The following is a 17700-nucleotide window of genomic DNA, read 5'->3' on the forward strand; positions in this document are numbered from 1 at the left end:
GGAGATGGCACAGCCTCTCCCAGCACCTGACAGCACCTCAGGGGCCTTTTCTGCAGAGCTTGCTCCCTGCAGCCCCTCTGTCCCCAGACTGTATTCCTGCCAGGGACTCTTTCCCACAGGTGCAGGACTCGGTATCTGTCCCTGCTGAATTCTGTGAGGTTCCTGCCAGCCCATCGCTCCAGCACAGCCCCTGGGCCCCCGGTCTGCTGCCACTGTGACCCCGAGAACCTACTGTGCCACCTCAGGTCATTGTTACAGACACTGAGCAGGGCAGGGCCAGGCCAGAATCCTGCAGACCCCATGTGTCACCTACTGGCCACCAGGTACAGTATGACCCACTAACCACGACCCTCCGAGGCCAACTATCCAACTGGTTCCTTCTCCTACCCAGCTGCCCACCTTCCCAAATCCTAACGGCCAAGCTAAGACACAAGGCCACTGCAGGAAAAAGTGTCAGGAGCTTTGCTGACCAATATAATCAGGGATTATATATCATCACAAACTAATACAGCAACCTGAGTTATTAAGCATTGTATCCTGAAGAATGGGAAGAAGCAACAGCTCATAATGACTCCAGCTAATATTGCCTATAGCCGTGACAAAACACATGTCTATCTCTCTCTGGGGTCATCTAAGCACTTCACAAGCCTTTAGGAGTTCCTTTTCAAGCCAAGTGAGCTTACCTACCACCAGGGAAAATTACAGCTTCCTTTCAAAAAGCACTGATGACAAAGAGCCAAATATTTCACTAATTTTGCATCAATGAAGTAGTAACTTTTTATAGCTCTTCAACTTCTTCAGTAATTAATATCCATTTTTAGTATAAATATTAACCAAAGTAACATAATATTCTGCTGTGAATTTGGAACGCTGACACTTTTTTATGAGTGGGGATTTGAAAATCATAGCAGACACAGAGAACTCAGAGTTCAAACCAAAATTTAAATAGTTGAGTAGAACTGGAGTAGAAGAATAGCTGTAAATTAGCAATTGAGTATTAAGAAATCTCTAATCACATTTGACACAACTAATACTAAGATCTAAAATTAAGATTTCTAAACAATTACTTTTGTACTTCTTTAAAAAAAACCCCATGAAACAGACTTCCCCATAATGCCCAAGGAATGCTTGGAAATATTTCCCCAATTAAGCATAAGATTAATACTCAGACTGCAATGATTGTGCAATCTAAGTTTGGCGTTCCCTAAAACATCTGAAATTGAAATTATGAGAAACTCAGACTTATTTCCACAGAACCATAACTTAATAGCTCAAGTCAAACTTGGAGATCTAAAAAGGCAACAGAACTAGCTAATTTTGGTGACAGCAGAAACAATGTAGTCTCAAAAATAGTCTCTTCTGCTAACAGAAGCATTTTTAGAAGACACAAAAAATGAGAAATAATCAAAGTTGTGAGCTAGACTAACCTTAAACTAGGATTTCTACCCTTTCCTGAATTTGAAATACCCCTACTGTACAGACCACAGAAACATATTCTGTCCTACTACAGTTAGAGAATGAAAGAAGAAAAACTTGTAACTATTTTCATCCACTAAAGATATAAAGCAATTTTGTACAACGTTTGGAAATTAATTCCTGACACTCAACCTAGACAAGATGGAAAAAGAGCAAAAACCAGACTACAGGAAAAATGTGGTGAATATTTTAGGTTATTTAAAGAAAGTATTTCTATCATAAGGATTTTATAATTTCATTTATAGTGTTGTGTGAAAGTCTGTGGAATACCTCCTCAGGTCTAAAAACACCACAAAGCACTAACTTGGAATACAGCACTGATGATCCTAGCAGACAGCGATTATTTGGACAGCACTGGCACATACTGTGGTGACCAAATCATATATTGTGTTCAGTAACTCCTAACTTAGAAAGATCTACCCATGAACCTGTGCGTGATTTTAACAACGCTGCATTGCTCAGACTTAACTAGATCAATGAATCTGTACACCTGAACATAAGCTAGTTAGGAGTGTTCTTCTACATGTGTGACACTCACTGTGAAGATTTCCCAACACACATGGCTCAATTTGTCAAAAACTTTTGGTTTTTCTCTTAACACACTGTAGTTCTACAGGCTTAAGAGTTTTAAAAATTTTTGTTTGTTTGATGAAGCAGACCATTATCAAATTTACCAAGTTCCCAGACCTGAAAAAATATTATTAGTGTTTTGAAGTCAACTTTCTGAAAATAAGAATGTATTTTACTTGAATTTTGTGTCGCTTTCGATCCAAATAGAACATTTACCCTGTGCTGGAGGCAACAGCTCAAATACGACTGAAAGCTACTGCAAAACAAACCCCACAGGTTCCAGAAATTATTCCTGAACAGGAATCATAATAATTGAACAATTTAAAACTAACACATATATAAAAGTTTTTCTTATTTAGCATGTTAATACAAGGAAAGGTGAGCCATATAAGTCCGGTATGAAAGGAAAAAATATTGAAGAGATGAAAATCAGTTGTCTTGCTTGTTTCCAAGAACAAACATGGGTCCTTTAAACAAGTACCCAGTGAGTCCCTCCACTTAGAACACTAGAAAACTTGTCTCAGATAAAAAAGAACAAAGAAAATCACTCCCTGGTAGCTAAATTAGACAAAATAGTTATTGTACCAAATGTGCACTGCTTAATTGCATTGCTAAGAAAAGCTAAAGATTGGAGCTGCCGCTAGTTTGACATGAATGTTTAGATAATTACTCCAAACTAGTACCATGTCTCATATATCCACCAATATTATTTTTTATAGTATGTATATTCAGAGATAAAATAACACTGGCCAAACCCAAGAGTAATGTATTAACAAGGACCTTTCTATAAAAATCTGGCACTCACAGTCTTATAAATTAATAACTGAGGGTATTTACAAAAGGCTGCTCATTGTTAAACCGTAAATTCTTAATTTAACACTGAGCTTGACACTTCTGGTTCCACAAGATCAGTGCAAAATGACACCAAAAATCTAGGATCAAATTTCTCATTGTTGCTTAGAACAGTGGAGACAACCTGCAACTGAAATTCTTATGGATGGAGGCAGTTGTACCTGCTGGACTCTGCAGATGAGAGAGATGAAGAGTCCAAGAGGAATTCAGTCAAGTCTCTGGCAGCAGAGACTCTCCTGGAACTCAGGGAAAAGAGTATCTACAAGGCATTCAGATACAAATTAGCTCTCTGAAGTTTCCCATTGAAGAAAGAACATATTTTTACATTTATTGGCTAGATCAATTTACTCCAGATTACCTTTGAAGATACATATTTAAAACACTTGCTAGAAAGACACAGGCTAGGTAAAACTTGATTAAGCCTCTCCTGAAAGAAGAGGAAGGATTAGGAGAAAAGAAACAGCCCACTGGAAGAAATTTTTTTTTTTTGTCTAATACTGTAAATTTTCTTTTGTTAGAATAAGCTGTAGAGCAGATATAATATTAATGTAAAAATCTTTTGAAATACAAGAGAGGATGGCAGCATATCAACACTATTCTCAAATAGCAATTGATTGCCTGAGGCCAAATTCTTGTATTTGCAACTTAAGAAAATCAGTGATTTAACTCTTTCATACTATACTTGCTCAACTGAATGATCAAGAGCATTAGACTATGTTCCTTTGCTGCAGCCTCAATATTTTCCAGTAGAAAGCAGCATGTCTAGACTTTTTTTCCCTTCTTCTGGGAGAAAAGAGCCTTGGTCATGTTATGACAGATATGTATATAAGGGACGACAAGGAAGAAGAAGTCAAAAATTTTAAAGAGACTGGGTAAAAAATTCACCAAACCCCAACCAACAAAAAATCCTTGACAATTCTGGTATCTACCAGCCTGAAAACATTAGGTATGAAACTAAAAATTCTTTATTCTGTATAAAGAGATATTCAGACCCCACTATCCACTGTGCAGAAGCATCTGGGGAAAGTGGGGCTGGGGAATGTGTGTGGAAAGGGCCAGGTGGGCATACTGTGAAGAACCATTGGCACTTACTAAGTTAATTAATCTGCAGCCGCAGACATCCTATAAATCCTTTCAAATATGGATCACACCAACCAAAAAGTACAGTTGAAGCTCTGCAGTAGCACACCCAGGTGCTATGGATTATCCATGCCACACAAAATATAACAGCTCAGGCCTAGAGCTGCTACAAAAAGGAGCATCAAGTGGCTGCAGTGCCCTGGCTCCAGGGGCCAGCTCTTCACCAGGAACAGCTGTAGCTGCTTTTTGTGCAGCTTCGAGCTCAAATTCACAGCCCTTGCCAAACTCTGCTTGGCTCCACAATATTTCACCTCTGGAGCCTCAACAATCTCTTTACACAAGTGCCAGGGAACACGGGATCAGCACTCCCAATTTATGGTCCCAGGATTAGCTCAGGCTTATGAGCCTCACATAGCAGCCCTCTGGGCGTGCTGGACCTAAGCAGACTCCATGCAGGTCTTGGCTCTCCGTGGGTTCCCCAGAGGTTTGGGGAAATTATTAACTCGGTGTCCAAGATGCAGAAACACTTAATTTGACTAAAATGTGGCCGTAGTCAGCTGAAGTGACACAAAACACTGCTCAGAAGGAGAGACACAAAGAGAGAAGCCAGGACATGGTGAGGGCGCATGTAAAGGTGGTCTTGAGCATTGTTCAGGCATGTGGCTTTGAAAATTAATCCAATGAGCTGGAGAAACTTCATGACTTGTGTCAGCTCAGCCTAGTCCAGCCTGACAGATACCTAACATGCTCCCCCAGCGCCCTCTCTCTGCTTGCATCAATGTTTTTTACTCCACAGGATGCTGCAGCATCCACTTTGGAGAGCAGAGCCTTGGCTGTCACTGGAGAAACACAAATACACTCTGCTGATGTGTTTCAGAATAGCATCCAAAAACCTCCTCCTACTACCAGTTGGAAACCCCTCAACTTCCAGGTGACAGTAATCCAAGGCCAGGTTGTTTTCTTTCTGTGTGTGTGACAGCACAGCTGCTCTCTTCAGCACAGGTCTACCCTCAGACAGAATCTGCTGTCAGAAAGTGCATTGGGTGAGCATGAAAATAGCAACCCTCCCAGCCTGCATATTCTGAAAACATAAAATCATCCAGCTATTTAACTCTCTTTTTGCATAATAAGGGTTTAGGCTGTCCCTACAGCACTACAAAACTTACCTTTCATGATTATGGGTGCATGCAGTATTACAGAGGAGAACCTACCAGGGTTTTGATGCATTAACACTTTCCACAAGGCCTCTATCTCCATTAAAATTACTTCTGATACATCCTGGGACTGCTTTTGTGTTTTCTCAATAAGTGAGTGGTTCAATCTTCCTACAATTAAGTGGCATGTTATAGCCCTTTTCCCTACCATTTAATTCTGGCAAGCACCTATTTATAGCTAGAACATTGCTAGCAACTCCTGTATGTGTGATCTCTCACCATGAATAATTTAATTACGTTTTATACTACTCCAGCCTCAGGAACGTCTCGGTCTCACTGTATTAAAATCTCAGCTTCCAACTCTACCAGTTTGGACTCCCAGCTTCATGTCATCAGTGAAATTTCAGTGCTTCTACTTCCCTGTGTTAAGTTCATTAGTGTAAACACTAAGCCAAATAGGTCCCAGCAGGCTGAAGGCAGATGTTAGCAACCAAAGTATTTACAGCATGTTCTTTGGAAGTGTACAGCCTGACAGAGAAGAAAGGAATAAATATGTTGGTGAAACAAGGTGCTGCTAGTGAGAGGGAGCTCCAGAAGCCTGGCTGACCTGCAAGGATACGAGTGCATCTTCTCTGACAGACACTGTAAGCCAGCATAGCTACCTTGCACACAAGGAACCTGTTGATAAGGCATGGCAGTCCAGGACTAAAACTAGGGGCAAATAAAAACTTGTAGGCAAATAGTGGACTGGCTGAAAGTTTACTGCAAAGCCTCCTTGTACCAAGAGCAGATTCCTGTTAACATGAATCAGCTTTTAATCGGGCCTTATAAGAAAAGAAGAAGTAAGAAGAAGCAGCTCAGTAACATTTAAATTCAACTCCCAACGATTTCTATTAAATCACCTTTGGAAGAAACCTTAAAACCCAGCAATTCAGGGAAAGCAAGCTGGAAGGTAAGGCAAATGAAAAACCCTGCAGGTGATAACAGAGAGCAAAGATATTGCAATACAAACCATCTGAAAGGCTGAAATTCGTGCTACCAAGAAGCCAGCACAGAAAGACTCATGCAGTGGCACTTAAGCAATTTATTACTTTCTGTGAATCATATTTTTGGGGGAGTATGAAAGGCTTGCAAAAGAAAATAATAAAAATAATGGGAAAGGAGGAGAAAAAAAGATCAAAGAAGTCTTTGTAGATTAACTCAGAAGTATCTGGAGCAAAAAGCAATTCAGAAGATATGAAAGCTGCTACCCAGATACTCCAGAAATTTGAAGACAGTGACACTACAAAACCAAAATCTTCCTGTTTTCTAAAAAACGTGCCACAAAAAGAAATCATCAACTACTTTTGAAGAAGCACATGAAAAACCTTCACCCTCAATTAATGATTTCTTCAACAAAACTGGACAAAATATTAGAAGAATGTATTTTTTATTACACTATTCCTCATTAGACAAGACACTTTGAGGTTGCCCTGCAAGTCTGTGCTGTAATTAATTGCTCTTCAGCTAACAAGTGTATACATAATGGGATGTCTAACGAGCATACAGTAGATTACATATATATATATACACACAAGTTCAGTGCTAAAGGAATTATTACAGTAATTTTGCAAATTATGACTATTTTTCATTAGGTCCCACCCCATCTAGTTTGAAAGATCAACATGTGCCAATGCATTAAAACCCCAGCTCAGCTCTCTTTGTGTGTAGCAGCACCCTAAAGTGATTTACAAGCAAACGAAAAACCCCAAAAGACTCCCAACTAGCTTGGCCAAGCAGAACAGTCTAGTAACATACAATAAACTACCACATCCAGGGTACATTCATTAATCTGTCTTCACCTTCTAGTTGCTTGACCAGTGAAGTTATGCTTTTTAATATTACAAATAGCATCTTTCCCACAAGCCTTCTGCTTTCAGGCCTGTGTCCAAGAACTCTGCAGGACCACTAACCTGAGGGACAAGAGCTTATAACCGTATTTCTAACTCAAACCAGTGCTAACAGCACAGAGACAAATAACCAAATTCAGCCACCAAGCCCAGACCGGTACATTCTACATGTTACAGTGGAATTAAAACGTGGCTGCAGGTCTGCCATCTCTCAGCCCAAGCTATGATGTGCCAATGCCTGCTGACCCTGACAAACAGACATGCATTGCTGTTATTGAGCCCTGGTGCAACGCCAACAAAACACTCAAGTACAACAGATGAGACAAGAGACTTGCCTTGATTTGGAATGATTTTACAGCTTTGCCTTGAAATTTCTTAACAGATCTTTGGTTAATAATTTTGCATACTCTGATAAGTAACCTTTGCTTTTTCATCTATTAGGTGACATTAAGAATCTAGGTATTAACAACAGTTACCATTAGCACTGAAAAAACTGAAGTTAAATATTGAACTCCAGCTTTTCATTAAAAAAAAAAAAAAAAAAAAGAAAACCAAGGACTCGAAAAGGAATACTGGACACAAAGAAGCTCAGTAAGACTCTATCTAAATGCTTCCCGCTTTAATACTAAACTCCAGACTTCACCAAGAATCAATGACAAAAACTCCCAAATACACAATTTGGTTTTGTGACAGTACTGATGTTTTTTAATAATATGCACTGTGCCTGAACAAGAGCAAGAAGCCCAATAACGATAGACTGGGTCTCCATTTGCCCTCAGGTACATGAGCACCTTAAACAACCATCTGATACAAAATCTCTGTCTGATGAAAAAGTGATCTGAGGTAGCCACTGAATTCTGCACTCTCAGCAGACAGGACACATTGTCAGCAGGGTAAATTTTTTCCATTGAGTGCTCCATGGCTGTTCCGTCCGTGAAGCTAAAACTACAGTACAGTTAAACTAACAGAAAAAAAAGTACTGGAAACCAATAAAGCACGATTTTAAAAAACCCTAAAAACAAAACCCAAAAAACTTAGGAATGCAGTGAATGTTTTTCATTAATTCTTTCACATATGGTTTTTATTGCCACTCAAGAAGTTTAAGTGTCTCTTATTACTTTATAATAAGTGAACAAGTGATTCATATATGGAGCTGCTATCACTGAAAACCAAACTCAAACACACAATCTCAGTGAAATAAATTACCTTTTATCTTAAAATAAGCCAGGTCTTTAACTTCTGGGTATAAAAATATGAATGCCTTATGATTAATATTTTAAAAATGTTTCTGCTGAAGTCAGAAGCAAGATGGCTTTTATAGGCAATTATAAACACCTGCTGGTAAAGAATTTAAAAGAATAATTTTAGTTAGGGTCCTTTTAAGGTGTAGTAAGCACCTGTTCATTTCACCCATAGCTTTATTGGATTTTCACAGAATTTTAGTACTGGATTTTATTGTAAAAGGGCTGGTGTGGTTTACAAGGACAAACAAACAAACTGACCCTATTACCTCTGCTTCAGCACATACCCAGAAGCATAAAGCTCAGGCCTAACCTAACGTGAAGTACAAGCAATTCAACCCGAGTGGGAGAGATAAAGGCACCGAGGGAACAAAACTGGGTATTGAGAAGGTATGAGATGAGCACTGCAACACCTGTGGCTTAGGCATGGACATCAACAGAAGAAAATCAAGTGGCTGCACATAAGGCAGCTGCAGGCTGTGGCTCCCCATGCTGCTGCTGCTCCTGGCAGAAGAGAATTGCCTATGTCTTGCTGACATTTATATGCAACACTCTCAGGGGGACTCCACACCAAACCAAAGCCAATTCCGACACCACAGCTAATGCCATTCACTGCTGAAGCTCATCTAAGACTCTCACTTGCTCCTCGAGTCTTTCACTTTAATAGCTAATGCCAACACTAACAGAAACCACAATGGATCTACACAGACTATCACAAGACAGATATTATTGCAGTAACTTCTGCTGCTAGAAAAATTAGATTCCAAGAACTATGCATGCAAAATGTATTCATCTGTATTTTGTGGTACTATACTATACTAACACTTTCAAAGCTGTTTCTTTATTGGGTAAAACAAAAAATGGAAACAAAGTGATTCCAGGATGTTCAAAGCAACACAAAATTATCATCTTCCGTCCCATTATCCCATGCAAACACCTTCTGCTATGAAAGTCTGCAATTTCACAGTGATTCCAAACTTATTTTAAATGTGTATAAAGACACTGATGTATTTTTACCATAGATTTGCTTTGAAGCTTGACAGTTTGCACACCAGCAGTCTTCCCAAGAGCCTCCTTCACAGAATTCCTAGGTCTAGGAAGCACGTGGACACAATCCTTATGGGAGGTGAATGCTGGGGGCATACACAGTGTTTTACACACAGCTCAGTGAAATGAGCAGCTCAGGGGAGCTGCTGAAACTTAATTAACACCGTGCTAGAGACTGCTCGCCCCTAGAGGCAAAGACTGACAAGCCACAAAGGAGTGTTAAAGCAGCTGTAACTTCCTGTGCCTTTGCGTTCCAGAACAGGAAGGTTCTGTACAAACACCATGAGCAAGGGCAACTCTTCATCCCAACCTGTCCAAGACAACACTGTCCAAGTCCACAGGATTTACCTCAGAAACCTTATGCTGTCTGTGCAACTCTTCAGCTTCCTGACCAGCTGGGTCAAGGTGCCAACTGGAAATTGGTGTACTTATGTGGCAACCATCAAGTACAAAACAGGCTGAAGTCACCTCCCCTGACAGAGGAGTGACAAAGTATTGCTAAGCTTATACTGGAAAGGATGGGTGAACCTGCTGCAACACCAGTAACTTACACGTTTTTTTCTGTGGCAGTAAACACAACACAAAAGCTACCACAGTCACACACATAGAGACACACAGACATACTCTAAAACCTGTCAAAAAATATATTCAATGGTCCACATTTAAAAAAAAAAACTTTGAATTCTCTGACTGCAAATGCATCCATGTTAGAGGCAGTTTTGCAACTCCACGTGTTTAAAATGGAGCAAATGCATTTTCTATGACAAGACTTTCCCTCCACCTCCCATATATGTGGGGCCCTGCTATCTGCATCACGTTTCTCTTTCATTCCAATTAGGCTCAGGACAGACTGTGGCATGACACACTTGGAAGGTGCCCATTCATCACATCCTCAGCATAATAACACAGTAGATAGCAGGGAACACATCGAGGCTACTGAAGTTACAGTTCCCAGAATGAGAGAACTTCAGGATGGTCCATTTTTGGCAGACCACGCAGAGTTGTAGAAGCACGCTGTAAGGAAATAATTAGTACTGAAGGTATTTTAGCTATACACAACTTTGTTTTGTGAAAAGCTGTTTTTACTAGAAAAGGTATTTTTAAGAGAACAGTTTTATTCAAAAACTTGCAAAGCTAAATTGCAGCTGGTCTGGCCACTACTGATTAGCTTTCCTTTTACAGTAACCACTGCTGCACACATGTACTGTTCCACAGCTGGTGTTAAGCACTGTGGTATAAAGAAACATTTCTTCTTTGTTCTTGATACTTATTCATTCTCTTTCACACATCTTGTCTCTGAAGACGCTCTTGGTAAGCATCAATTCAGAATATTTTTATACCTGTAATTTCTCTGTGAACTAGAAAAAGATAAAGCAATTGGATTCAAGTTGATTTTTGCCTTCATTACAACAATTCGTACATTAACTTTCAAAAAAATCTGAGGGTTTTTTTTTTTTCTTGTTCTAAGGAACCAAAAGCAATCAAACTGTAAATAATGTAAACTTGCTGGGAGCACAGAATCTGAAGACTACAGATTTGTTAATTAGCAGAAAAAAAGCACGAGACAAAACCCCTGTACATAGATCTGTTGTGTACAGCATGCACTTGGGTTACATGCTTTAGTTTTGAAACTGCATGCTTCAGTACAGTTTGCAGGACATCAAAGCAGAGTAGTTTTGCAACACCAGAAGTGGACTTCTTTTGTTGTCACATCCCACCAGATCAGATAGATGGCTCCTTTTCCTTACAGAACAAGCCAGCAGCAGCAGGTAGCCACAGAACGCAAGATTCATTGGTGCAAAGACACAGACTTCAGAAGAGACTCATTTTTCATTTCAGGAGACTGTATTAAAACCTTCAGTCTCTGTTCTTGTCTAATCAGCATTTATATGTTGTAATATTGGCAAGACAGAAAGCTGAGATAAAACAAATCTTTTAGTTGGCAGTTCTTAATACTCTGATATCTTAGGCAACAATGCAAGACTTCCATTTGAACACATATTCCTCTCCAAGGAAATTATGTGTGCTGTAATTTATTTTAACTATCCCCAAATAATCCCCATATAGATTGCAATGTGCACATGCATATAAAGAGTTGAAATATTAAGAGAATATGCACTGATACTCTTTGATGGTGAAAAGCCAAATAAAAGATTTGTGAGAGTGCTAAATTAGAAGAAAGCAACCAAAGGGCATAGCTTAATTCTTACCTTGGCTGTTTTTTTCACGAGTTGACATTTTTGCTGGTTATGGGACAGAAATAAAATATCTTAAAACTATTTCTAAAATCTCACTCACACCTGCTTGGATGAAGACTGGCACATAGGTCAAAACTTGAGATTTTTGTTTTCATAACCGCTCTCTATGCACATACATATTGAGAAAATAATTTTAAAAAGGGGTTTGTAAATCAAATCCTCCCACCACCCACCTACTGAAAATTTCTGTTCTTACTAAAGATCCAATCTGATGAGGTAATTCTCCATAATTTCAAAGATTCATATACATGTCTGAAGTAACTTTTTGCCAAATGAATTCTTGGAGCTGATAAACACCATTTTACCTCTAAACCCCTGTTTCATATGCCTATGTCCCAACATATTCATTTACAGGATGTACTATTCAATCAAAAGCAAATATTTTCAACTTCATCCAATATTTAAAAATAAATGGTTTTACTTACCTTGGCTGACAATGACATCTTTGTGCCTGGGGAAAAATTCAAAATATTATCATTAATAATATGCAAAATGCTTATCAAGGCAATACCATCTAGTTTTTACTCATTATTGCATTTGGCAATCTCATCAGATTCTGTGTACAGTGTAACTGTAGTATAGGATGCTCAACAGCTAATCTTGATCATTGTAGTGCATTTTTTACTCATTCTATGCAGTTCACTGTATCTTTCAAGTAACTTGAAGTCTTTGGCCCTATGGCAAGGGCTTCTAAGAATTACTCTCATAATTACAAAATACAAAAAGCTTTGAAAAATAAATTACGGAGGGCATGTTCCTTGTGCACGGAAAATTCCATTTTGAGAGTAAGAACTTGTAATAGCCAAATGTTTTAAGCTGCCAAACATCCTCAGGCCTGCATGCAAAGCATTTAGCACCTGTCAAAATAAGCTGTCAGCATACAACAGCACAAATTTTTCTAGGAATTAACTCTATTGGACACATGGATTAAATGTAAGCAAGTTGCAGTTTCATTTAAACCAGATCCCTACAGCATTACTGGATGTGCAACACAAAGTCTTCAACAGACTGAAGGTGAGACATCTCTTCTTACCAGAGCAAGAAATTAGTTACTCATAAAAAAACCTCAGTCTTTTTTTTTTTTTGGTGAAGAGGGAAGAAATACTAATTTCCAGCATCAGATCAACTTCTTAATGGAATAACACTCCTTGAGAGGAGAATGTATTGCATGAAACACCCTCTTGAATTAATTTGAAATTCAGCAGAAAGATATGAGTGGCATCCAGTATTTTTAGCTGGATGGAGGTCAAATTTTTGTAACAGTGACAAAGGGTCAAGCATATGCATGAGGAAAGTCATCTCTGGCTGCTGGTGGAATCACCCTTTACCACACTGCCAAATGAAAAACAAAAAGTGGATTCCCAGTCTTGCCTGAAAACCACTGAATGATGGGCTGCCGTGGGAACCCTCTTACTTCTTACTGCTTTATCAGACTGATTTACAGCTCGGCGCTGACTTGAAGACTGAGCTGCGTAAACGAAGTTCATATCCTGAGCTGATAGTGTAAAGCATATGTAAAACATTTCTACCCTGGGGCCCACATTAGGGGCTGAATTCTATTCCCTTGCACAAGAATCCATAGCTTCAAGCAGATGAGGCCAATGTTTCTTAATTGGGAACAATAAATGCAGTATAACAATATGCCTTTGCACAATACCAACCAGTTCTTATGGAAATGTGGCACGCAGAATGCAAGTAAGAAATGAGTATTAACGTGTGTCCTTGTATGCAAACAGTGCCTCTGCTACAAATCCGAGCATAAGAACAAGGTGCACAACAATAAAACACCCAGTCTTCAACCAGGTGATGGTCTACAATTCACATTTGAAGCTCTGTTTTTGCCAAATATAGTTAAGATACAACAGCTTCAAGTTATGAACAACTTTCTCTAACAATAATTAAAACTAATCTTTTCTTGTCCACACTTTTGTTATATATCTAACTGTTTTCTGCATTAGAGACTGTAGAAGGGCAACATTTAAGGTCTCTCAGAAATAAGCATACTCGTAGAAAAATGGAATAAAATACTGGTCTATTTTGACCGTGTCTGAACAAATATATAAAATGTCAGTAAAAGTAAAACTTATTTTTTACTTTTAGCAAATTTGAAATACGTATCACACCATGAAAGGTACTTTTGCAGCATAGCAAAAACCCCAGCAAAAAAATCAAGGCAGAGGGTTTTGTCATTCCCAAATATTATCGCGCAGCACCCTGCTACAATCTAAATTGCCAAAGGGCTTTTAAATGCCAACAGTGAAAACCAATTATAAAAGGAAAGGAAATACTTGCAAAATATGTAATGCATAGTTCCCTCACACAGAGCACTCCACTGCTCTGCAGAACTCTTCAGGCTAAGCACAAAGCTTCTAGTAAATGTGCCGATATCCACACCCAACATTAGTTTGTTTTTGTTCTTCCCATTCCTAGGGAAGAAGGAATGCACTTGCACCACTCTTGACTATGTATTTGACAGTCTTATATGCAAGTGAGGGAGAGAACTACAGACATAATCATAAAAAGATTGGCAATTACTCTGAAAGGTCTGAAGTGCTTTGTTTGTCAGAATGGGAGGGGTTTTCAGGTAGTTCTGCCTTGGTCCAGTTAAGGGCTATTTGAATGACAACTAACGAGCAGATCTAGGAATCTGCAGACAACACCAAGCCGGAAGAAGCTGCCAGCATAATGGGGGGATATTGGCAAATAGGAGAGGGGTCAGTCAAAAAATCAACACAACAATTTCAGCAAAATTTCAACCAAATCAGAAAGAGAAACGAAGTGTGTGAATACAAAGCAGGAAGCCCAACTGGCAGAGAGTACTGAGGACAAGAGTGGGTCACAAGGGGGGTCAACAATGTGAGGTTACAACAAAAAGCAAACTCTTGCCCCTGTGCTGACAGGAGCAGGAGTAACTACTGAGCTATTCACCCCCAAAGGCCTTCACTGGAGACCACAAACCAAGAAAACCTGCTGCTGAGGAAGGGGATGAGAGGAATGGTTGACTACAGCCCATCACCTGCTGAAGGTGACACTGAAAACAAGATCCCTACCCATTGTCTAGAACCTGCAATCAGGAACCTGCTAAACAGTTAAACTGAGAGACCTATCTGATTCCTACTGTTACAGTCTACTTTGGCAACATACGCTATATGAAATCCAGAAACTGACTCCAAGGAAATACACTTGCATTTTCAAATCAGCTTTAATTAGGAAAAAAAACAGTTGGAAGTTTGACATCACTGGCATTAAGCCATAAAATGTCATAATTCTGCTAATCCAATCAGGCAATATTAAAACATATTTACACAAGAATTACTTTATAATAATCTTAAAATTCCATGGGCACCTGGAGCACCAAACTGGCAGGTTGTATAAGTACTCAAAATTTTGTAAAAACAAAGATGCAAAAGGTCCTAGCATATACATCAGTAAGATCACTAGAACTGTGTGATTTCATAATATTTTGACTCTAAAGTTCGCTTACTTTTATGTACCAAACCAATACATACTTGTCTGCATTCTTTGCCACCTTTGATATTAATTTAGATGTTGATGCTACTCTCATCAGCTTGTTACGACTGTCATCTGAACTCTCCCAAGCACTGTGAGGTTTTTCAACAGTCAAGGATTTCTTTATGCTAGAAGAAACAAAAAAATATTTTACAATTACAAGATAATAACGTAACAATAACTGGAACTCTTATGCAACGGACAGATCAAGCAGCAGGAGACAAAAGCAGAGCTAAATCTTCCTTCAAACTGCAGCATGAAACAGGGAAAAAAGATTAGTCAAAAAGTTCTAACTGGATGAATGAAAACAATTGAGCAAGACAATTTATCTATTCTTTTCCATTTCCAAATGCTATTACATAAAGACTTGAACAAAATAACTCTGTACTTCATTACTACATCACTAACAAATTACAATAGTGGAAAAAATGAGGCTAAGTATATACGCCGTAAAGAATAAAATATATTTTAAAATCAATTAAGTAGATAACAATGTAACTTTTTTCCCTGATTAACTGTTCACCAGCTTTAGCACATTGATTTCTGAGGCAGAACAGTTCTATCAGATTATAGTTTCATACGGAAGCTTTGCAGTTAGCACCTACTAAATCACATTAATGGCTTTAATCTTTTTGAAACAAATGTCTGCAAACCTCTTGCATGAGTAAGACAAGCTAGGTTTGGCCTGATACTACAGACAATTAAATCCATGAATTCTGATGTAATTTTTCAGCAATCTTATTGCAGCCAATTTACACTAATGGGAACTTGCAAATTTTGCAGTCACTAGTTCAATAATTTCATGCATGCCTTAATCATGGAATACATGTTCAAAAAGTCATCTAGCCCAAATTATCCTTCAACCAGCTGATTTAGAGTTTGCACATGTCCTGCTAATAGTATCACACTTCATCCTGTCAGAAATGCTTTTTGCAGGAGTTAAGTCCTGAAATGCAACCTTAGAAAAGGCAAGCTCCTTCCACAGCACCTCAAGAGGCTCAAAGGTCCTGCGACAAACAAGTTAATCAAATCAAGTTAAACCCTTAGGAGACTAAAAAAGGCATTTATTTTTTCCCCACACTGCAAAAGATTAGTAAGCAAGACTTCAGACATCTTTACAGCGAGATACCGGGCAAGAGAACAACAGGCCGCAAGTTCAGCTTCAGACAACTTACAGGTTTGTGCAAGACATGGAGACAGAGCCTTTATGCAGTGTTATAACATGCACCAGTCAAGTGGAAGTTTAAATACTTATTAGAGCTGTGAATTCAAGCAATGCAAGACAACAATCTTGTGAACTACAGTTAATTTTGGAATAATAAATTTCATTTTCATTTTGTTTCAGTCTCTAAATGCCAGAGAGTAAAAAAAAAAAATTTACACCTTCCAAAACAGTAAGGTGACAATAAATAATTAATTAAAAAACCCAAACCAACAGCAATAAAAAACCCACCAAAAAAAAAAACCACCAAAAAACTAAAACAACAAAAAAAAACCAAAACAAAAAGAAACCACACCAAGTGATCTGCATAGTTTTGAAACTCAGAAGATATCAGCCAAATCTTAAAATCCATTTTTTTGACTTCAAAAAGCAATCTAGTATCTCTAAAATGTACCTTTTTTTTTTTTTCCTGTGCCTAATTCCCACAAAAATGAGCGGGAATTTAAGAGGCAATCCTAAATAAACTTCTGCATTTACTCAAGTCAAGCAGTTCTATGATCTGGGTATAAAACCAGAACTTCACTCATGTAAAGAATCAAAGTGAGCCATCCTGCAACCTAGCAGGAATTTGAAAGGGAAGGGCCATGAAATAAAAAAAAAGCCAACAAAAACAAAACTGCAGTCACTTTATAGAATAATTTGAGAGCAAAAATTTCTGAACCAAGGGTTGCAGTGATAAATACTAGTGTACTTAAAAAATACTGTTATGAGATGTAATAAATGGTCATGTGGAAAATACACTCCATAATTCATCTACACAAAATCTATGAAGTGTATTTGAGAAGGATCAAGTCAGGGTGATCATTTAATATTTTAGAACCATGGCTGATTAGAGGTAATCTACTGTATTAGGATTTTAATCTGAGAACAAAAAACCTCTGTAATTTTAAAAATGTATTCAAAGAAAAACATGCATTTTTATGTATTTGTTCTGCCGCAATGCATATTGAATGCATCTTCTCTAGCAGAAAAAGAATCAAACCTTAAGTTGATCATGAGATTAGAACTATTTCACATGACTTGTTGTCAAATATGAACTCAGTATCATTACAATCATTTTCTAGTTCTGTACTGTGGTACTGTGAAAACCTTTTAGCTGGAGCAGAACTCTTGCTTTCTGGAGTTTGCCTGTGTGTTTGGAGAGTCTGTGAGGAGGGCTGGGGAGAAGGTGATGCTTGAGTTTGTGCACTTTGATCATTAGAATGAGAGTCCTCTTTTTTTTCTTTTTGTCCTGGAGGTTTTTCCTTCTTTTTTTCTGTACCGCTGTAAAATAAAGTGTAACATAAGGAGGGAAAAAAGAGAACAAGCAAATAAATTAGCAAGGTGGGAGAAAATGTCCTCTGTGAAAAGACGGGAGAGGCATTTAACAACTTACTGTAAACAATCACCAAAAGAACACTT

General features: G+C 38.4%; 1 protein-coding gene across 7 annotated transcripts in view; it reads right to left on the reverse strand.

Moving 5' to 3' along the window:
* EML4 (EMAP like 4) overlaps positions 1-17700 on the reverse strand; it is a 149285-nt gene that overhangs the window by 36747 nt on the left and 94838 nt on the right. For 4 of the 7 annotated variants that reach the window (XM_032102867.1, XM_032102873.1, XM_032102874.1 and 1 more), the window contains exons 4-7: positions 17389-17562; positions 15077-15205; positions 11993-12018; positions 11520-11552 (exon numbers count right to left, since the gene is read on the reverse strand). In XM_032102867.1, the coding sequence (XP_031958758.1) occupies positions 11520-11552; positions 11993-12018; positions 15077-15205; positions 17389-17562 (362 nt within the window). The remainder of the gene's footprint in view (positions 1-11519; positions 11553-11992; positions 12019-15076; positions 15206-17388; positions 17563-17700) is intronic. The other 3 variants (XM_032102869.1, XM_032102868.1, XM_032102872.1) reach the window with 3 other exon arrangements.

Source organism: Corvus moneduloides, chromosome 3 (assembly GCF_009650955.1).
Source record: "Corvus moneduloides isolate bCorMon1 chromosome 3, bCorMon1.pri, whole genome shotgun sequence".
Taxonomy (NCBI): Eukaryota; Metazoa; Chordata; class Aves; order Passeriformes; family Corvidae; genus Corvus; species Corvus moneduloides.